Source organism: Convolutriloba macropyga, chromosome 11 (assembly GCF_964194025.1).
Source record: "Convolutriloba macropyga chromosome 11, txConMacr16.3, whole genome shotgun sequence".
Lineage (NCBI taxonomy): Eukaryota > Metazoa > Xenacoelomorpha > Acoela > Convolutidae > Convolutriloba > Convolutriloba macropyga.
This window is the reverse complement of record NC_134478.1, coordinates 24,010,552-24,034,039: the sequence shown is the minus strand read 5'-3', so window position 1 is coordinate 24,034,039 and position 23,488 is coordinate 24,010,552. Positions and strand designations below refer to the sequence as shown.

General features: G+C 37.4%; 2 protein-coding genes across 5 annotated transcripts in view; one reads left to right on the top strand and one right to left on the bottom strand.

The window, feature by feature from the left end:
• LOC142349646 (zinc finger FYVE domain-containing protein 1-like) overlaps nt 1-23,488 on the bottom strand; it is a 482,388-nt gene that overhangs the window by 194,847 nt on the left and 264,053 nt on the right. The window lies entirely within an intron of this gene.
• LOC142349649 (elongation factor Tu-like) overlaps nt 1-23,488 on the top strand; it is a 317,975-nt gene that overhangs the window by 292,664 nt on the left and 1,823 nt on the right. The window contains exons 2-6 of one of the 2 annotated variants that reach the window (XM_075401366.1): nt 12,706-12,820; nt 18,598-18,702; nt 19,027-19,193; nt 19,965-20,234; nt 22,098-22,335. In XM_075401366.1, the coding sequence (XP_075257481.1) occupies nt 12,721-12,820; nt 18,598-18,702; nt 19,027-19,193; nt 19,965-20,234; nt 22,098-22,335 (880 nt within the window). In that variant the 5' untranslated portion in view covers nt 12,706-12,720. Of the gene's footprint in view, nt 1-12,700; nt 12,821-18,597; nt 18,703-19,026; nt 19,194-19,964; nt 20,235-22,097; nt 22,336-23,488 lie in introns of both variants that reach the window. The other variant, XM_075401367.1, reaches the window with a different exon arrangement.

The window sequence follows — 23,488 nt, the reverse complement described above, 5'->3', positions numbered from 1 at the left end:
CTGTAATGAACAAAAAACCTAGGTTTAGGCTCCCTATTGTAAGGACTTTTAACTTTTTTCAGATGTTGTATAGTGAACCATAATGTAAGACATGCTCATAAATTACATATTAAACGCATAAATCGAAATTTTCACAAACAAATAGAAGAACAAAAAGAGATGGTTACTAATAGTAAACCGGATTTTAACAATATAGAGAAAGCATCATAAATAAGGATGGGAATCATCATGGAATTTCATCTTGACGGGACACGTTAAGGAACTATTGCTCATGACGGGATTCGTCAAGCAGGTAAACCTGTTATCTGTTAGTTTAACTAACAGGGACCCGTGCGTTAGAAAATAACTATGAGAAAACCCCATAGAGATTAACGAAAATGGGTAAAAATAACCTAAGATTAATTAACCATTGATAGGACTGAAACCAAAGAAAATATTCAAAAGTAAACCTTACACAATCGAGCTGCCTCTCTTTAATTGCTTTACATTTCTCATCTTCACAAAACTTCAAATATTTACAAGCAATAGTTCTAACTTTGTATTAAACTGATTGTACATTTACATCTGCTCTATTAAAATCAAGTCTGAAACTTGGAAAATTTTGCTCAGTAACTCCGAGGTTTAAAGTGCTTAAGAATAACATCCAACCCAAACCGTAACTGTAGACAGTGCACGGATATTACACTGGCGACAGAGGTTTAAAGGAAAGTTAACATTTTGAAATCTTTAACAAATTTGTCGGTAGGGAGACGCAAATAAAAAGCACTTTAAACCCAAAAAATACGAGAATCGAATTATTCTCGAAACAAACACAAAGAATTGGGATAACAAATCTTCAATACCACCAATTTGCACCAATTTTTGTGGAATCAATTGCAGAAGCCACAGCGGAGGACATCAGTCACAGAACATCAGTCGCAGGAAAACAAGTGAGAAATTACTCGCGTGGTGCTATCTTTTACTCGTTGGTGGAGACAGAAACTTCCCTGTAAGGAAAGACCGCATCATACCAAGTGAGTAGAAATAAAGAGTTCTTTCTTGTTTTTGTCGTTTGTATTTGAGACTGATGGCCACTGCGTAATTCTCATTGGTCTAGGAAATATATTTTCTTTTGACCTTAGTTACTAAATTGACTTTTAGAAAACGAGCGGCATAACCATCGGAAAAAAAGTGCGAGATAGTCGCGTTGTTAAATCAATTGAAACAGTTGCTGAAAGTTATATTTTGACTTTTTCTGAAACTACCATTAAAAAAAGAAAATAAAGCGAAAAAAGTTGATCAGGTAACAATAAGCAGAATAAGTAAAAGAAAACTAAAGCACCTAATATCATCCTTGCCGTAAATAGAAAAATATATTAAAAACATCAATAAAAAAAGAAAATCGAAGTTGAGACAGAATCATATTAAAATAAAAAAAGAGAAATTAGGTGGGACAGTCGTCTATAAGACTGTAAATTAAAACTTCCCTGAAAAAGAGATGAACAAAAAGAACAAAAAGAGATGGTTACTAATAGTAAACCGGATTTTAACAAAATAGGGAAAGCATCATAAATAATGATGGGGATCATCATGGAATTTCATCTTGACGAGACACGTCAAGGAAGGTTTGTTCATGACGGGATTCGTCAAGCAGGTAAACCTGTTATCTGTTAGTTTAACTAACAGGGACCCGTGCGGTAGAAAATAACTATGAGAAAATCCCATAGAGATTAACGAAAATGGGTAAAAATAACCTCAGATTAATTAACCATTGATAGGACTGAAACCAAAGAACATACTCAAACTAAACCTTACACAATCGAGCTGCCTCTCTTTAATTGCTTTACATTTCTCATTTTCACAATACTTCAAATATTTACAAGCAATAATTCTAACTTTGTATTAAACTGATTGTACATTTACATCTGCTCTATTAAAATCAAGTCTGAAACTTGGAAAATTTTCCTCAGTAACTCCGAGGTTAAAAGTGCTTAAGAATAACATCCAACCCAAACCGTAACCGTAGACAGCGCACGGATATTACACTGGCGACACAGATTTAAAGGAAAGTTAACATTTTAAAATCTTTATCAAATTTGTCGGTAGGGAGACGCAAATAAAAAGCACTTTAAGACCAAAAAATACGAGAATCGAATTATTCTCGAAACAAACACAAAGATTTGGGATAACAAATCTTCAATTACCACCAATTTCCACCAATTTTTGTGGGAATCAATTGCAGAAGCCACAGCGGAGGACACCAGTCACAGGACATCAGTCGCAGGAAAACAAGTTAGAAATTACTCGCTTGGTGCTATCTTTTACTCGTTGAAGGAGAAAGAAACTTCTCTGTAAAGAAAGACCGCATCATACCAAGTGAGTAGAAATAAAGAGTTCTTTCTTGTTTTTGTCGTTCGTATTTGAAACTGATCGCCACTGCGTAATTCTTATTAGTCTAGGAAATATTTTTTTCTTTTGACCTTAGTTACCAAATTGAATATTAGAAAACGAGCGGCATAACCATCGGAAAAAACAGTGCGAGATAGTCGCGTTGTCAAATCAATTGAAACAGTTGCTGAAGGTTATATATTGACCTTTTCTGAAACTACCATTAAAAAAAAGAGAAAATAAAGCCAAAAAAGTTGATCAGGTAACAATAAGCAGAATAAGTAAAAGAAAAGTAAATCACCTAATATCATCCTTGCCGTAAATAGAAAAATATATTAAAAACATCAATAAAAAAAAAGAAAATCGAAGTTGAGACAGAATCATTTTAAAATAAAAAAAGAGAAATTAGGTGGGACAGTCGTCTATAAGACTGTAAATTAAAACTTCCTTAAAAATAAAGAAAAGTAAATAAATAAGTAAAAAAAAAGAAATACCGTATTGAAATAAGCGTTAGATTTTTATAAAAAAAGTTTTTTAAACATTAAAATAAAGAGAGTGCTATAGAAATTAAAAGATAAAAACAGAAAACACTTTCCAGTGACAATCTACTTGATAATTATTTTGTAGAAACTATTAATTTCTACAACTTAACAAAGTTTTAAAAGGGCACGATACAAGTAGGGGAACAATAAAATGGCAATGGGCTCAACCTCTAGAGTGCTATTACCGGAAGCATTTACCGGTTCAAACGACTTGGAAAGTTACGTGACGCATTTTGAGCTATTAGTGGAACTACAAAAGTGGAGAAGAACTGAAGGAGATCCGGCTCGCAAAAATGATGAACGGCCGCAATACTTTGCACTTAGGCTACAAAAATCTGCCATAGAGCTCTATCGCACTCTACCGCAAGCTACACGAGAAAATTATGATGAATGCGTTAAAGCTTTTCGAGAACACTACAGCGAAAAATCGGTCGTTTTCTGGGGACGGCTAGCTCGCCACGTACAGCAACCAGGAGAAAAACTGACAGACTTTCCGGGAGATTTAAAGCAGTTGCCTTTGAAAGCTTGCCCAACGGAATTGCAAGACATTAGAGACCATCTCGTTCTGAGAGGATTTCTAGAAGGAATCAACTATAGTCAGGTGAGGTTAGATCTCAGAAAGCAAACCGGCGACAAGGATATGAAAATTGAAACAGTTTTGGAAAAAGCATTGCATCTGGAAGCTGTAACAAGAATAGAGGAGGAAGAGCAAACACCAAAAGTTGCGGTAATTAGACGAGATGAAACAAATGATTTAGTGGAGGCCGTCACCAAGCTTGTGAACCAATTGTCAGTAGATGACAAACAGCGAGAAAACCGTCGAAATCAATCTAGGGAGCGAAGCGGTTCCCGGGGACGGTGGGGTGACGACAGACGTGACAGAGGACAGCAACAAGATCGTGGGTTTAACGATCGGCGGCGATTTCCAACGCCAGGACCTAGTCACCGAGACAGATCTTTTGGAAGAGAGGAACCGTCTAGGAGGAACGACAGGCAGAGTTTCAAGTGCAGAGCCTGTGGACAAGAAGGACACATTTCGGGGAATTGTCGAAATTGTTTCCTATGTGGAAGTTCCCAACACTTGAAAACAAACTGCCCTTTTAAAAAGAAAACCACCGAGAACTGCAATGCCATTAGAAATTGTTCGACAAACACAATTAAATGTCTAAACGCAGAAATCATACCTCACGGGAACAGATGCTTTGGATTAATAGACAGTGATAGTAGTATATCGCTTTTGAGCTGGTCCACATACGAAAAACTGGGAATACCGGGAATTGTACAAACATACACAAAACGAGTGTTAACAGCCAATAACTCAGCTGTCAAAATAATAGGCAGAGTAACGCTTTTGGTACAGTTGCCACCAAGACTACCGGAGGTTGAACAAGAGTTTGTGATAACTGCAGACGAAGGCATAGAATTTCTGCTGGGAATTGATTTTCTAAAAACCAATGAATGTGTATTGAACTTACACGAAGAGAAACTATATAGCAGTCACTTTAAAATTTCAATACCGCTCACCACAGAGAAAACGCAAGGTGTTCAAGTTTTTGCAATTGCGGGACAAAACACTTATATACAGAGTAAAAACGAAAATCTAATGAAAATAAGATTAGCTGATGAAAACGGAGAAGAAATTCCGGGAGTGGAAGGATTAGTGGAAGCAATTGAAGATTTTGAATTAAAGTCTGGTTTGCTTTTAGCCGCCTGTATCATATCAATGGAAGATGGTTGGAGTTTGATAAAAGTGTTAAATCTAACGGACGCACCAATAACCGTGTATAAAAGCCCTAAAGTGGGAACTTACTTTTAAAACAAACAGAACTTAGTTGTGAATGGAATTTTCACAAATCAAAATAAGCCAAAAACATTGGATACTTTTCAAATTGGAAAACACGCAAACTTGGAAGGTTCTAAACTAAATGACCAGCAAAAGGAGAAAGTACAGGAATTGTTCACGAGACATCAACAAGTCTTCTCACGAAACTCAAATGATTTAGGATATTGTGACAAAATTAAACACCAGATTAAACTCAACAAAGATGCACAGCCGTTGAGAAGAAGTTATTGCAGTTTGAGCTTTGATAAAAGAAAAGCAGTGAAAAAAATTGTCGAAGATCTAGAGGATGCAAAAAAAATTCGTATTGGGCAGCACCATCAATATTGGCGAAGAAGAAAGATGGTAGCTACAGACTAGTTGTAGATTACAGAGGTTTGAATAAACAAATCGAGAAAACCAATTGGCCGCTACCAAGAATAAATGACGTTATCGATTCTCTAGACGGAAATTGTTACTTTTCCGATATCGATTTGACATCGGGATATTTTCAAATGGCACTCGATGAAGAGTCACAGAACGTGGCAGCTTTTGTAACTCCAATGGGACTCTACAAATGGAAGAGACTACCCATGGGTTTGGCGTCAGCGCCAGGAGCTTTCCAAAATTTAATGGAATTGATCATGTCGGGACTCTCCTACGAGGTGGCTTTAGTGTACCTGGATGACATAATCATCTTCGGTAGATCCTTTGAGGAGCATCTCAACCGCCTAGATCTTGTACTTGGGCAACTTAAAGACGCTGGATTGAAAATAAAAGGCTCAAAATGCAGCTTTTTTCAGAAAAAAATCATTTCCTGGGACACATTGTATCAAATAAAGGCGTAGAAGTGGATCCGGAGAAAGTAGCGGCAGTCAGTAAAATGAAAAGCCCACGAACAATAAAAGAATTGAGAGCTATATTAGGACTAGTAGGCTTTTACAGAAGACTCATACAAGATTTCGGAGAAATAGCAGAGCCGCTTTATAAGCTATTAAACAAAAAAGAACGCTCTACTTGGAGCAATGAATGTGAATCAGCAGTTGAACAACTAAAACAAGCTTTACAGAAAGCACCAATTTTGAGTTATCCGAATGACACGGATCCCTATACGTTAACCACCGACGCCTCTTTGTTTGGCATTGGCGCAATTATTTCCCAAAGACAACAATGGGGTGAAAGAGTTATTGCTTACGCAAGCAAAACGCTCAGCAAAAGTCAACGAAACTATTCTGCGACAAAACGAGAACTTTTTGCAATAGTTCATTTTACGCAGCACTTCAGAAATTATCTTCTGGGACAAAAATTTTTAATTGTTACTGACCATAGGGCCCTCACGTGGTTATATAGTTTTAAGGAACCAGACGGATTATTGGCCCAATGGATAGAAAAGCTCGGACAGTTTGACTTTGAAATCAAACACGAAGCGGGAAAAAAGATCCTTCACGCGGATTGTCTGTCGACAGTTCCACAGACTGAAGACCAAGTCAAAGACTGCGATCAAGTGAACCAAATAAACACGGAAGAAAAAAATATCTGGTCCATTGGACTAGGGAAATCTGTTGAACAACTAGTTGAACATCAGAAAAATGCAGCCGACCTCATCATATTGAGAAACTGGATTGAGTACAGGAACCGCCCTCAAAGAAAACACATGGCAGGAGCCTCTAGGGCACTGTGGAAACTTTGGACTGATTTCAGAAACTTACGGATTGAAAATGATCTAATCAAGAGACAGAAACGTATTGACGAATTTAATAATTTAACACAAATAGTCATCCAGAGATCACTTTTAAAAGAAATTCTACCTTTCCTTCATGAACATTGCGGACACTTTGGTAATGCCCAGACATTTGATCGGGTTCGAGAACGATTCTACTGGCCCGGGATGAAAAAATATGTCCACGAGTGGGTAAGTTCTTGCGAAGAATGCTGTCAAAAGAAATCTCCACACCAGAAACACATACAAAGCCTGACAACGTGGAAACCAAGTCATCCGTTCTAGCAAGTTGCCTTAGACATTATGGGACCTTTACCCGAGTCCAGCGGAAACAAATACATTCTGTTAATTGGATTCAGTTTATAAAATGGTTTGAAGCAATTCCCATGAGCAACCAAGAAGCTTCAACGGTAGCTAAGGCCTTTGTAAACGTATGGGTTTCAAGGTTTGGTTGTCCGGTAAATCTTCATAGCGACAAGGGCAGTAATTTTATGTCGAATCTTTTCAAGAACATGTGTAAAGAGCTGGGAATTAAGAGGACGTCAACAACAGCTTATCACCCTCAAGGAAACGCGAATAGAGCGCACCAATCGCACAATCGAACAGAGTCCTGCAAAATATGTGGGTGAGCATCACAACACCTGGAGCAACTACATTCCGCTAGTAATGACGGCGTACAGATCATCAATTCACTCTGTTACGAAGTACAGTCCCTTTTAACTCCTTTTTGGACGATCATGCGCGCTGCCGATTGATTGCATGTATCAAACAATACAAACCAAAATCTACCCAACTTTGAGTGATTACGTTGGTTGCTTGAAAGACGAACTACAAACGTGCCATGAGCTGGTACGGGAAAGCATGGATGTGGAGCAAGAAAGACAAAAAACCTGCTATGACCGTAGCACATTTCGACCACAATATGAAGTAGGTGATTTAGTAATGGTGTTCAACTCCACAATAAAAAATGGCCAGACAAAGTAATTTAAATCCTTTTACAGCGGACCGCAGGTAATACGTGAAATAATAAACGATCTGAACTTTGTTATTGAGGATGTGAAAACAAAAAAAACAACAAAAGGTCCACTACGATCGACTCAAACGTTTTAACAGTAGAAAAGCTACCACTGATAAAAAAGAACCTAAGAAGGGAAAGATTGAACCGAGAATAACACAAAACGACCTTACGGAGGACAATGATTTTGTGGAAATTGAAGTGGTGACCCCAAAATTGAATGACACAGAAAGAAGAGAAGTTCAAATTGAAGGAAACATTAGTCAAATTAATCCTAATACTGAAACTCACAATGAGACAGTCAAAAACGAATCGTTTCAAACACCTATGTGTGGGAGTACAAGAGAATCAATAAATACTAACCTCAACAATAAGAGCAGAAGCACAAAGATACCTGCGCCCAAAGTAGCCACACAGCAGAAGCGGGATAGTCTGGTGTCAACATCCGAAAGGAGTGAAGGCAAAGAATTTCCAAATAGGAGCACGGCTTCTACTTCGCAAAATGTCGCCGAACGACGGTATCAAACAAGAAATGCGTCGGGAATAACAAGACCACGGAAACTGAAAGACTATTTTTTATTCAAGTATAACGATGCAGATGAAAAATTTGATAATGATGTATTTTCTTAAATGGTGATACGACAAAATGCAGAGGGCGTGGAACCCACATTGGATCGTGCAGCTGAACTGGAAACTTCTTCAGTTGGTTAGCATATTAGGTTTTTCACAATCCTTGGAGATTGTGGGGTGTGATTTGAGAACATTCTACAGACGCAAAAATTTGCAATGACGGAACCGACAAAATGTGAAACGTCACATATAAATGAGGAGCAGGTAAACAAAGGAGGACTGATCTACGCCAAAAGCAGCATGAGTAAACTAAACTACTGCATGTACAGGGCTGCATATACGGTAACTGTGCTGAAAAAAGTAGTTGGTATGACGACGCAACTTACTTAAACGAAAAATCACAACTAATTCCAGCGTTTTACCCAATAAAAGAGTCAGTATGTCAAAATCTATGACAGGGACACAAAACGCGGTTACCGGGTCTTGGTGATTTTGAATTCAATGCTCCCAAAGACGTCTTCAACGAGATGAATGTTGACCGAACCGACGCTGAATCTGTTCAGAAGATATCAAAAACTTTCATGAAAAGCGGAGATGAGAAAGGAGTGAATTATGTGTACCCCATGGATTGGATCAATCCAAAAGGTGAAACACAGAAGGTAACATCATGATAAATGCTGAAATTTTCATGGGGACTTTGTTCATTGAAACTAGGGAAGCAAATGAAGGAACATGGTTATATTTTAAAGACCCTTTGAAGCAGGAGCAGACCTTGTTATATCAAGGAGACACATTTGAAATAGATTCAGTACAATATCTGTTTGACCAAGACAAAATACCAACCATCTTAACGATCGTTAAATTTTCAGACTCGATAACAACAAAAATAGTCCGCGCTGGAAACAAAAAGTGCTTGACGAGCAAATTAGACAGAAAAAGAAATTTAGTTGTCCGGTTGAAGAACAAGACAAAATATATAGACATTTTTCTGCTTTTTGAAACAAACCACAGAAATTTATTTTACACAGCGGAAAAGTTGACGGCCACGGAACAAAATTTTTCAAAAACAGATATATCTGAGACAGATCTCAGGGACATAAAACTCGATCAACTTTTTGTGTGGGATTTTCGAGGCATGTTTGAAAACCTGAAACAAATAGAGTTATTAAATTGTCACATAGAAAAACTGCACAGAGCTATGATTCTAACGACATCAATTAACGGAAATTCACACCAATTTTTCTTAAGTCAACAAAACGCTCTGGGTACACACGCAGAAAGAGCGGGAGGAATACTTTATGTCCATAGGTGCGCTAAAGTAATCGTACATGTTGTCGAAAATCAGTTTTGTGCGGAAGAAGTACCAGTTAGGGTGTTTTCTGACAATACCTCAGAAGTAATTAGATACATGGATCCCATTTCTAGAGTATTCTATAGAAATTTCACACCGATTAATTGCAACCCCATGTACCCGAACGCTCTTGAATTGCAGAATGGGTCATGGATAACATATGGGCGAAGGATACAATTAATTGAAAAACTCAATGATATGCCTAATTATAGAATTAACGTTAATTGGTCAATTTCGGCGCCAATGGAAGGGCTTTTCAATGACAAGGACCTGGAACTTAGCAAAAGGGTTCAAAGGTTAAGGCATTCGAGAAAGACGATAACAGGAAGAGAAGTTTTCCTGGGACAAGGAGGTCTATATGAGCATGAGACTCCAGAGTGTTTCAACACTGACTTAAAGTACAATAATCAGTGGCATGAATTGCTGATTTTTGAATACTTGGGTAATGAAGGGAAACAAATCTGGCATGTGGCCAGAGAAATAACCATCAGTTTGATGACTATTTTTATTGGATCTAAAATCATATTTTGTTTGGTACGCGTGTTGCTTTCAATCGATATGCTACGCAGTGGCACCAATCCTGTAATTTTACTGCAACCCATCAACCCAATGGGGGAACTAGGTTATTTTCATCATCTAAAACAACGAACAAAGGAACAAAAATCGACAAGAAAAAGGACAGTTGAACGGGGTGATGGTGAAACAAACATCGTAGTTATAAAAGCAAAAAAGGCAAAATCTCTACCAGATATAGCAGAAATTGAGATTGATACATTAGACTAATTTACGTGTATGATTTGTAGGAATAGCAGAACCAAAAGTCAGTGATTATTGCTACTATCTACCCGAGTGTTCGAGGTCAGGTCGATAGTCAGGCACCAAGTGTATCGGATTTGTTGGAGTAACCTCAAACAAAAGGTACGTGGTGCCACTGACGCAGCTGCAACCACCCAATATATTGGATAGAGCCGCAATTAGCGTTGGGGAGTTAAGTGAGATGCAACACAGAATCGAGGAACAACAAAAGAAGATTGACAACAGCGAAATGCGGGGAACAGCCGGGGCTTGGCTTGAAGAGGTGCTCCGGCAGTTAAAAGTTGAAAGTCAAAGATTAGGTGATCAATTGCTGGAGACCAAACGGCAACTTCAATACGCTGGGAATCAATGGAGTCCTGCAGGAGGCAGGTGGAAACATTGAAGAAAGAGTTGGAGGAGGTTACAAATGTAGCCGAAACAAAAACAAGGGAATGTATCGCTCTGGTGGACGAGCGGGAGTGCTTAGCCCGGGAGTTGGAGAATGCCGAGATAGACAATAGAAAGCTAAGGGGTAGAGTAAAAACAGCGCAAACCTCAAAGAAGGTCATACAGAGGAGGCTGGAGGCGATCAACGCGCAGAGCCTGTTCAGTCAACCTCCAAACCTTTATGAACTTCTATTCCTGCCACAGGGGGCCACAACCAGTTTTATCCAGAAACAATACAAAACGTTGGCAATGCTCTGTCATCCGGACAAGGGTGGTCGTGAGGACATTTTCAAAATCATTCTCCAAGCAAAGAAAATTATGGAAGACGAGGAGGCCCGTAATATTTATGACAAGTACGGGATTGAAAAAGCACAAGAATATATGAACTCGAAGTGGACATTTGAAACTCTTGCTGTGTGAGTGAGTGGAACACTCGCATTTTCTAAGAGGGAGGCAGTATAGTGAACCACAATGTATGACATGCTCATAAATTACATATTAAACGCATTATTCGAAATTTTCACAAACCAATAGAAGAACAAAAAGAGATGGTTACTATTAGTAAACCGGATTTTAACAATATAGAGAAAGCATCATAAATAATGATGGGAATCATCATGAAATTTCATCTTGACGGGACACGTCAAGGAACGTTTGTTCATGACGGGATTCGTCAAGCAGGTAAACCTGTTATCTGTTAGTTTAACTAACAGGGACCCGTGCGGTAGAAAATAACTATGAGAAAATCCCATAGAGATTAACGAAAACGGGTAAAAATAACCTAAGATTAATTAACCATTGATAGGACTGAAACCAAAGAAAATATTCAAAAGTAAACCTTACACAATCGAGCTGCCTCTCTTTAATTGCTTTACATTTCTCATCTTCACAAAACTTCAAATATTTACAAGCAATAGTTCTAACTTTGTATTAAACTGATTGTACATTTACATCTGCTCTATTAAAATCAAGTCTGAAACTTGGAAAATTTTGCTCAGTAACTCCGAGGTTTAAAGTGCTTAAGAATAACATCCAACCAAAACCGTAACCGTAGACAGTGCACGGATATTACAGTTGTTTATTTTGGGGTGGTTTTGCTGTGACCTTTTCCTTCGTGACTATTTTATCCAACGTCTCCTTAACAATACTGGAGGACCACTCCGTTGGGTATTGATTTTCAGTACAGATCTCTTGATTTTTCTTAAGAGCTAAATCAAAGGATTGCCAGTCACTGGTCGCATTAAAAATCCTATGTACAGTCCCTTGAATCACATTTCTCTTATGTTGTAACGGTGCACAGCTACGGAAAGCTAATGCGGTCTGTTTTTGTTTAACCTACTGAGCTGATGTTTCTATATATTATCATTTTATTGAAATATTTAAACAATACGAAATGCTTTATGAAGACGTAGTGCTGGGAGGGCCCCGGACCAGCCAAAATTCACCCGGTGTTGGGGAGGGGCTTTCTTAATTTACCTTTTTTTCTTGCTAAAGCTTGGGGGGGCACAAACGGAAAAGATCCCCCCGTTACAGAGCACGTGCCATTACATGGTAAATCATTGTTCTGTAAAGGGGGTTTGCTCTTAAGTCGCGTAGGACAATACAATGGATGAGTAGTGATCCCCCACTATTAGACATCACTGCATCGTATATAATTTTAAAGACAAGGCACCATAGCTCGTTTAAAGCTGCGTCATGAGAAATATTAACATAAAAATCACTGTATCGTATATAATTTTATAGACAAGACACTATAACTCTTTTAGAGCTGCGTCAAAAGAATTGAATTTCTATATAAGCTAATATATTATGAATCTAGTCTCTCCTCCCGCACTATGGCACTGTTGAAATATGGCACGTGCGTCGGGGTGGGGGGTGCAAATATGCATTCAGTAAAGGGGGGGGGCACAAACAGAAAAGATACAATAATTTGTATAGGTGAAGTTTAGGCTATTCTTTGCACATCAGATGCACTTAAGTAAAAAATGTTTCTACCACGTATGTTACGTTTCTACCATGTGGTTAACAATTATTTTTGTAATTTGCTATAAATATTTGGAATAGTTTCTATTTGAGATTGAAATTGTTTTCACTATGGTGGTACCTGCAAGAATTCTTTATCGAAGTGGATTGTCTCAGCTATGCGGATACTGCGCTCTGCCTTCTCGTTCTATGGCAGCAGCTGCTCCCAAAGGTATGTAGGATCTTTTCCGTTTGTGTCCCCCCCCAGTACGTTATGCGCCCCCCAGTTACAGAGCACGTGCCATTACATAGTACATCATTAAGTAAAAATATGGCACGTGCGTCTGGGGAGTGCAAATAATATGCGCCCACTAAGCTGGGGGGGGGGGCACAAACGGAAAAGATCCGGCATGGATTTACATCAGCAGGTCATTCACTGTCCTGAGATGAAAAAATCAGGTCCATCTCATTATAGCCCCCATTATGGTATATTTATCATGCTATAACCGCTAAGTTATATGACCGCTTAACTGGGGGAGGGGGCTCTAATGGAAAATACCCAAAAAATTGATCAGTGAACGAGTGACTGGGCCGTCTTTACACTGTCTGGAGGGGAACAGCTTGGAGTGCAGCATCCGGCTACTAAGTGCTACTCATCATGCCCTATTTTTCGACCTACATCCATCGATGCCGGATGGTGTACACGGCCCTTTATTGTTGTTATTTTTTTTATTCAGTGAACGAGTACTTTTGATAATTGAATTTGAATTTCTACGATGCATAAGAAAAGTTTTCCAAAAGATCTTACAAAATTTAAAATATAGCTGCCCTTGGAGCAAACAGTGAATAATTAACATATAACTCAATGATAAATGTAGATTACATGAACAGTCTTTCATAAACATTTTCATTTATTAATAGCCGCACAGCGATAGCTGAGGCTATTATTGGCCTTCTCTTGGTTTCTTTTTATTTCGTCGTCGCGATTTTTGTTACGACCATATGACGTCACAACCACATCAAATCTTTTTGTTCATTCATTCATGCAATTTCAACTGAATTGCGTGCGTGACGTCATTTTTCGCTCTTAGAGGAGCGAGTTTTTTTGTTCATTCGCGTGATTAAATTTTTGGCACATTTGACTTACCTCACTCTCAAAAATGACTTACTCACTTTGAAATTGACTTTTATTTAATTTAATTCAAAGAGATAAGGTCAAATGGGTATGTGTCACTCTAAATGATGGTTATTTGAGAGCAGCTAATAGAGGCAGCAAAAACTTATACAGATTTTTAATCAAAATATTACATATCAGCCTTCAATGAAAAGAGAACTTTTTTTGGTCTGTCTTTTTTGCTGTTTTTTTGGGGAGTGCAGATCTACGAAGCTATTGAGGCTATTTTCTGGCAATCTGCCAGCTCTGTTAATTATTATATTCATTATACGGTCTGGTAATTTCTTAAGTGCAAATTCAGATAATTTAATTTTAAGGAGCGGTACTGCATTTGATCTTAAAAAAATTGTACAGGACCGGACGTCTGTACGTGAGTTTTTTAGCATTATTTTTAATCTTATGTACTTTAAGTTTACCTGCTGTGTTCGATCATGTGTTCCCTCATGTTTGTCCCTCTCCCCAGTTTCATAAATTGTTTCATTTTATTGAATGCTATGACAAGGACAAGTAACCCGAAATGTCCTACCTGCAAGAAGCCAGTGAAAAATGATATCTCAGCCATTTGCGAGAAGTGTGGCAACTGGTACCACGGAGTTTGTGTTTCTCTGAAATTGGACGAAGTAAAATGGCTTGGTGCGTCCAGAAATTGTGTTTGGCTTCGCGATATATGCATAAGCAGCAATATTTTTACCACTGATGCTAAATTGACCTCTGTTCTTGAATCATTCGACAATAAAATTTAATCTGCTCAAAAATGCAATATCCAAGGCCATTGAAGAAGTTGTTGAAATGGAACCTGATTTTGTAGCTGTACCTCGGCTTCTGCATAAACGTTCACCAAAGCATTGTCAACTTTCATCGAGTAAAAGATCACAGTCTGAAACTTTTTAATACTAATGTACCCGAAAGTAGAGATTCAATTAACGGTCGGATTGATAATGACTTCACAGAAATAGTTGGTATTTTGAATAACATTGGACTTAAAGCCGACGCTATTAATGTCTCTTTTAGGCGGCTGGGCAAATCAATGTCACAGAGTGGTGAACATCGTAAATGTAGACAACTTTTAAAATTCTTGTTAGCCCCCACTTCTTATCTAGATGTTCTTCTCGAAGTTTCAAATTGCAGCACTACAAGGATCCGGTTTATCTCAAGAAATTTCTTTCCTCGTCCGAACGTGAAATCGAAAAGAAAATTCTTGAAAAACGGTACGACATGATTCATAGGGAAGGTAAAAAGAGATGTGATTTCAGCATTGAAAACCTTAAATTGTACTATAAGGGTGATATTGTTCCTGTCATGGAGGTAGCTTCATGACTGGGAAGTCTAAGCTTTTTGTTTCTTAATTGCCAATCAGCCGGAAGCCATGAGACCTCACGATATTTTAAAATTAGCTTTGACCTCGGATGCAAATTTTGTCTTCCTTACTGAAACCTGGCTCTTGAGAGAATTAAATAATTTTGAATTTTTTTTAGTTTGCTGTTGTCAAATAATATCACGTAGTGATTGGGAAGTTGGAGAACATGATTGCGTCTGGTTCTAACTGTGGTTTAGAAGCCTGAGACTCAACGATTGAAGTTTATTCTCTTTGTTGCTGCTGTGCCGTTATCTGTGAAGGAATTATATCATTCTTCGTAAATGTTACATACCTTCCGCTTCCTCGCGGTATTTGATTGAATTATCATCAGTTGCAAATTGTTTTAGTCAATACAGCAATCGTTTTTCTTCTTTTGCATACTCTAGAGGTATGTCAAATTATCCATACTATTTTCTTGCTGACTTCCATTTTCGGGGAATAGATTGGACAAGCTTAACTGCTAGAAGCCACAGTTGAACGACAATTTCGTTCGATCGTTAACAAGCCAACACACAGACGCGGCAACATTTTAGATCTGGTTTTGTCCACAGTATATTATACTCTCTCCTAAGTGGTTTTAGATGCCTCTTTTATTGACCACAAAGCTGTTTGCTTTTAAGTGGCATTACATAGTCGCAGCACTTCTGCAATGGTTTATGCTAAATCGTGTTTCAATGCACTCAATTTCAACACAGATTTGACACAATTTTTGTTTTGTCTTCTGATCCGTCCCTTCACCTTGACTACTATTACTCTAGCTCTGACTACTTTTATTTGGCTCTGTCAAAATCTTCAGCGAAAAAGACGAATCGATGTGCCTTTTTTCTCATACAATGCATCTATTGAACAAACGTGAGACAATTATCAGAGAACTATCAAAATGTTCTCCAAAGAATTAGACTTCCAGAGGGTAAAACTGAACGAAGATATTGATTGTTCTATTGAACTAGACAGATTCTCCTTGGTAGAACAGCTCAATTTAAAAAAATACGAAGCATTGTTATCAATTTCTGCGGTCACTGCAATCAAATTCCATGTGTCTTTCCTTAATGTTTTTTGACAGCACCAAAGCTGGCTGCAGATTTGAGAAAGCTCAACTTTTTAATAAGTTTTCAGCTCGGTTTTGCAAAGCCAGTTCATTAGTTTCACCAGAACTCCAAGTGGATGGTAGCATCCACGTGGAAGATTTCTACTTCACAACTGACGTTGTATTCAATTTGTTAAACGGAACGACGATTCATCAATGGGCATCGACTCAAATCCGTTTTTTGCACTCAAAGAATGTGCTCAACAATTGTCACCATTGATATGCACTGGCCTTCCCAATGGAAAACGTCAATTGTTGCTCCGCTTCGGAACTCGGGGTCAACTTCCGATGTGACAAATTACAGACCTGTCAGCATCCTGCCAAAATTGTCAATTTTTTTTGAGCGTTTAATACGATGTTCTTCCCTAACAAGGAGTTGAGTCTTTTACTGCTACTTCTACTATATACAACTATTCCATGGAGTGTGGTTGTTGAAGTGTGACGCATTTGAATGTTACGCAAGCGACCTGAAATAGATTTTTTCACGTTTTTCCTTTTTTATTTTCATATTGTATCTTTGTCTGTTGAGTGGTCAGTGATCAGACAACTTTGATGATTAGTTACTCAGAAAATCTGTTGGGACATGGCCAATTTTATCATTTTTTTGTACTTGTTTTTATTTTTTCTGCCTTTTCGTTTCCTCGGTGTTCAAGAAATGTAGTTAATCGTTTCTTTTATTAATTGGGGTTCATTTTAGACCGGAAAGTAACTCCGCCACACAGTCTGTTGCAAGTAATTGCGTTAGAGGTGCAACTTGTGAAAAAGTTTTAGGAAAATGTTAACCAGGTTTTGCTTTTCCCTTCTATTTTTCTTCGGCTCGATGCTTCAAACTGAATGGTGTAATGATGTACTGGCTTAATTAGTTTTATTATAGGGTGAATTGGACCTGAGTTCTGTTCCACCTTGAGACAATTCGGGAGTCTTCCGGTGATGTTTGCTGAAGATCTGTGCACTCTTTTTCTTGATTTTTGAAATAAAATATTTGAAATAAAATTTTTGCGGCGTTAAAATTTTTCTACTCCAATTCTACTCTTATCTTGAAGTTGATTGATAAAACAGCGTTTGGACAACAATTTGTTTTTGCGCTGCTGGTTTTTGTCCACAAATGGAAATTTGACTTTAATTTTATCTATTTTTTCGAGTTTTAATAGTTTTTTTCTCCAAATCGTTTCCGAACTCTTTCCTATCATTTTCTAGGAATAGTTGCTTTGCTTAGTCAATGAAATTTCGTTCAATGGAAAGCTCAATGAATTTAGTTGTAGGTCTGTACTGCTGTTTTATACTTAGACAAACAAACTTTCGCTTTGCCTTTAGTTCACAGCTTGTTCAACATTTTGCGTGAAATCTTTTGTAATTCTCTGGGCTAGTTTCGCGCTTTTAATGCTGCTGATTGTGATTTTAGAAATCACTTACTCAGCAGAGTAATCTTAAATGAACGGAAAACGAAATCAAAAATAGAATGGAGATAATTCCTTAAAGCCCAATTTAAGATTCCGCGTGATCGAACTTTGTTTTAATTGGTCTTAGTAACCACTCTAATGTTCTTTTGTTTTGGATGCCAATCTCTGTATCCTCTTTTTTCTCATTTTCTTATCTTTCTTATCAATCGGGGTTGTGGGAATCAATGGTGGCTATTTTCCGGCAATCTGGTGGGTATGTTTCTTTAAACACGTGAATGGTGATGCAGTTCTTAATACAGGTGAATGGTGATGCAGTTCTTAATGAGCCAACAATGTTTTTCTGCAATACTGACAGGAACTAATTATAAGCTCAACAAAATAAAGCCTTCCGCGCAATAGCTGGTTGTGTAAAATTATCTGACAACAGTGGCTTATTCCATGATGGTAGTGTGCTGCCTTTGCCGATTATCAAACTACCCCTACCGATAACTGCCGTCCTCTAAAACCGACCTGATTTGGCACTTAACGGGGATCGTGTTGTGTACACCAGCAACAAGTATCGAGTCATAAAGAATACAGACAGCGCTCATAAGCATTCATCTATTACAGTGCGCTGAAATTGAAGCCAGATTTCTTGTTCACGTACTGAACAAAAAGTGGAGACGCCTTGCAGTTTTGATTCCTTTAACACAATTCCTTTATAACCTTCATGGAGTATGCTTCCTATTAGATGCCTTAAAAGCAATTATGTCATGGAATTGGGGAGGCTAATTCAGAACGAAGCGAGCATTGGGGTAAAGAAAGCAAAAGTTTGACTCAATTATGAATTTTTGAGGTCTCCTCTGCTAATGACTCATGATTTATGTGAGGGCCACTCTTTTTCACGTTCTAACAATTAATTAATACTAAATAAATAATTTTTAGTTAGTTGAGAGCCATATAACATACTGTGGAGAATCGAATGCAAATGTAGATTGGAATTGTTTTCTAGCTGCGGGAAAACCTGCCTACCAGAGAACAAAAGAGCATCTGAATGTTGGAACAATAGGACACGTTGATCATGGCAAAACCACCTTGACTGCTGCAATAACTAAATGTTAGTGTTGATTTGAGCTTGATTTTCATCAGACAAAGGTGAAAAAAAATCATGTTGAGCCAAAAGTAAATATCGAAATATTTTATCGGCATATTTAAAAAATCTAACTATTTGTCAAAAACTAGATCATATTTGTATCATAGCGAGCAATTTTTAGCCGTAATCTCTAAACTGCCAGTTATGCAAAAAACGCTAAAAAAATATATTAATACCTTTTTTTTCTGAAAAGTGTTAATCATTGAATAACTTCTTATAAGTTCATTTATTGTAAAATTCTACGCATCTAAATCTCAATTGTGCTGTTTAATTCTTGTTTTTGCTAAGACTTATCAGAGAAAGGACAAGCACAGGCTAAGAAATACGACGAGATAGACAAGGCACCTGAAGAGAGAAAGAGAGGAATCACCATCAACACCGCACATGTTGAGTACGAGACAGATAAAAGACATTACGCGCACACGGACTGTCCTGGTCATCTGGACTACATCAAGGTAGGAACTCTTAAGAGGAAATTTTTTGTCTTTTCCGTGAAATTTATGCCACACCTGTACATGGATTTGGCCTGCTATTTCCACATGAAATGATTTTTTCATTCGTCAATTAGCTGAAGCACTTTAAAAATGAAAGTTAATCTGTTCTGAAAAAAATTAATTGGTAAGTTATTTTAGAGATAGCTTGGCTTGAAAATCTACGTTGATTGAACTTAAAATGTTGCAATGTTGTGATTGTGTGAGAAAGTCAATGTAACTACATTTTTCAAATCCTGAAATTGTAACGAATATTAGCATTGATCATTAATGAGGTTTCGACTGAGATTCCAGATAGCTGTTTGAAACTGAGAATAGAAGACCCAGATATTTTGGTGTGAGTTTTTTGTGTAAAATTATCAAAATGAATGCGTTTCATTCTTTAGTTTTCAAAAGGCCTCAAAATAAAATTTTTGATAAGACCTCATTAAAAATCAGAAGTTAAAACATCCGAGAAGTGCTTGATCTCTCCTGAGAGGTCTGGGAAATAAACCCTCACGGGTAAAAACCACCACATAATTTTAGACAGGAAATAAACCCCCATTTTAATAAATTTTTGTGATAATTTGTTCGGTTATGATAGGCAGATAAGATGCATCACGATTTAAAGGCACCACGGATACATCCCTTTTCGAAGGATGCGACTTCCATGGCGCCTAATGAGCCTTTATAGCCCACTTCTGTAAACAAATTGATGACAAAGTTTTCAATAATTTGTTCATCTGTTTTGTTCAGAACATGATCACAGGAGCGTCTCAAATGGAAGGTGCCATTTTGGTAGTTGCTGCAACTGACGGGACTATGCCACAGACACGAGAGCATCTTTTGCTTGCCAAGCAAACGGGTATTAAGCGACTGGTGGTCTATATCAATAAGTGTGATGCCGTTGATGACGAAGAGATGTTGGAGCTGGTCGAAATGGAGTTGAGAGAAGTTTTGACTGAGTTTGGATTTGATGGCGACAATACGCCAATTATTAAAGGATCTGCTCTACATGCTTTACATGTGCGTGCTTCGTAAGGATTGTAATTATTAATAGCCGCACAGCGATAGCTGGGGCTATTATTGGCCTTCTCTTGGTTTTTTATAATTCAAAGAATTTGAATTGTATTGGGGCGCTGTCTTTTTACGACTCGAAGAGGAGTATTGGAGAAGTCCTTTTTAAATCAATTTTATTGGAGTTATTTTTGAAGCGGGAAATGAAACGCGTGAAAAAATTTGGAGTGATTTTGGTGCTGAACAAAAGTGAAGAGCGGAGCGAAAAGAGAGTGGTTTTTGTTCATACCGCTGTTTTTGAGAGAGCGAGAAATTGATGTGTGAAAAAATTTTCTCTAAGCGAGCGAAATTTTTTGTTCACGTGCGGCTTTTAAAAGCAGTTTTTTGCAACTTTTGGTGGTTATAAGATTTGATTTTCATATTGTATTGGTTTTAGGCTTGTTTTGATAAGAATGGAAGGTTTCAAGTAGTTAATTTGAGTTAAATGCTAATTTGGAGGTTTTTGATCAGTTTTGCTTAGTTTTTGATCAGTTTTTTTGCCTGTTTTTTGTTTTACTGCTTTAAGTGGGATTTGACTATAAGCTTGTTACATAAGGAATTGTCAGATACCAATTGATTAAAGTTTTGTTGGTATAAAACATTTTTTGCTAAAGAAAATGACAGAAAAATTGAGAAATTTTAAACCATTTTTCTTTTTTTTTTTGCAGTTTTTCTTTTTTTATCTTAGACAAGTTTCTTCACCTAATATGAGTTGCCCATTGCTTTGCGAGCTTTTCATTGCTCTAATTGCAAAAGAACTTTATCCGGCTTTATGTCTCCTTGTAATATTAAAAAAAAACTCATTAAGTTTTTCTAATTTTTTTTGTTCATTTTGTTTATGAATGCCGTTTCTATTCTTCCTTATTTTTTTGGCGTTTGTGGAGGTTTAGGCTTCACAAGAGCTTTTCTAGTTGTTTAGTCATAATTATGGGCAAATTTCTCCAAGTCGTTTCCGGAATTCTTCCGGCTATGTTTTTTTAAGATCTGTTCACACATTTTCATGATTTTTGAAGTCAAATTGGAGTAGTGATTTTGGTCACGCCGAAACAGGAAGTGGAGCGGAAAAGCGGTTTTGCGGCGTGAAATTTTTTCGCTCTAAATTTAAAGTAGAGTAGTCATAGTCCGTTCTTGGTCTAGTTTTCTGTTTAGTCAATGAAAATTCTTTGAATTGTACGTCAGGACTTGTCCTGCTATGATTTTTTTTTTCGTCGTCGCAATTTTTGTTACGACCATATGACGTCACAACCACTTCAAAACTGCTTTTTGTTCATTCGTTCATGCAATTTCAACTGAAGTGCGTGTGTGACGTCATTTTTCACTCTTGGTGTTCACTCGCGTGATTAAGTTTTTAGTCACGCGTGAATTACCTCACTCTCAAAACTGATTTCCTCACTCTAAAATTGCTAAAATTGGCTTTCCTTTACTTTAATTCAAAGAGATTAGGTCAGGTGAATGTGTGTCACTCTAAATGTAGGCTATTTGAGAGTAACTAATAGAGGCAGCAATAATTTATACAGGTTCTTTTTCAAAATGACATCTCATCCTTTAATGAAGAGTAATTTTTTTGGTCTGTCTCTTAACGTTTTTTTTAGACTGCGGAGCTGCGAAGCTATTGCGGCTATTTTCTGGCAATCTGCCAGCTATGTTTGTAAAATTTGTCAACGTTGATTCCTTCAACTAGAAACTTTGCTTCGTACTTAAGCGACATTTTTTTTTGTCTAACAGAAACCCATTCTGTCCTTAAAGTTATCCGGCTTTAGTTGCCGAAATCTGCTATTGGCAATATATTTGGGATTGTGAAATGTTTCGTGATGCATCTAAATTTCATTTTAGGATAAGGACGAAAAATTGGGAAAAGAATCCATTGAACAGCTAATGAATGAATTGGATAGCTACATTGAGTCGCCAGAAAGAGATCTGGACAAGCCCACTCTTCTTCCAATTGAGTCAGTATACGCAATCACAGGCAGAGGAACTGTCATTGCGGGCATGTTGAAACGGGGCACTCTGAAGAAGGGCGACCAGTGTCAGATTCTTGGGTTTGACAAACAGTTTAAAGTCAGTGTATCAGGTGTGTAAGTGTTTAATAACCGCTTCTCACTCGGCTATTATAGCGCTCCTATTTTTTACAATTCAAAGAATTTGAATTGTATTGGGGCGCTGTCTTTTTTTTAAGATCGTTCACACATTTTCATGATTTTTGAAGTCAAATCCGAGTAGTGATTTTGGTCACGCCGAAACAGGAAGTGGAGCAAAAAAAAGTGAGTGGTTTTGGGGTGTGAAATTTTTTCGCTCTAATTTTAAAGTAGTGAGAACGGTGTTTGAGCAAAAATTCGCATTCTCGCTAGTTGTTTTTTGTTCAAATGCGGCAATTTCATTTTGATGTTAACTGTTTTTTTTTAATAGCCGCCCTCATCTTCTCAGCCGGCTATTATAGCGCTCCTATTTTTTTCGTCGAATTTTTTGTTTCGCTTTACTCATTTTGCTGCTTTTTCGACATTTTGCGTGAAATCTTTTTGACTTCTCTAGGCTAGTTTCACTCTTCTGTCATTCTGCTCAAATTCCTTTTAAACAGCAGCTGCTCAGCAGAGCAATTCAAAATGAAGAGAGTTAGTATTAAAAAAAATCAAAGTCAGAAATAGAAACGGGATAAACCCATAAAGCCCATTTTTAGATGCCCGGTACTTGAACTTTGTTCTCATAAGTTTTGGTTACTATCTATAATGCTTATTGGTATTGATACTAGACTCTGTAGCCTCTCACTGAGAGACAGGAATATGTTCAACTACAAAATGACGTCAAAATAAATCGCAATTAAAATTGTTTTTGTACAAATATCAATTTTTGTTGATATTTTCTTTTCTTTCAATCCCAATAGAGTTATGGGAATCAACGGCGGCTATTTTCCGGCAATCTGCCGTGTGTTTTCGATTTTTTTTGGATTGGATTTTTTCTAAATGGTTTTCCCAATCCACTCATAGCTCATTCTAGACTTGGTTTTTTTGTTTGGAACAAATTTCTCTTTCGCTCGTGGTTTTTTTTTTGTTTTTATGCGGCATTTTGACATTGATTTTCATTTTTTTTCAAAATTTTTTATCTGATTTTTGGAAATGGTTTTTCCAATTCACTTATAGTCCGTTCTAGGTCTAGTTTTTGTTTAGTCAATGAAAATTCTTTGAATTGTACGTCAGGACTTGTCCTGCTATGCTTTTTTTTACTATCGA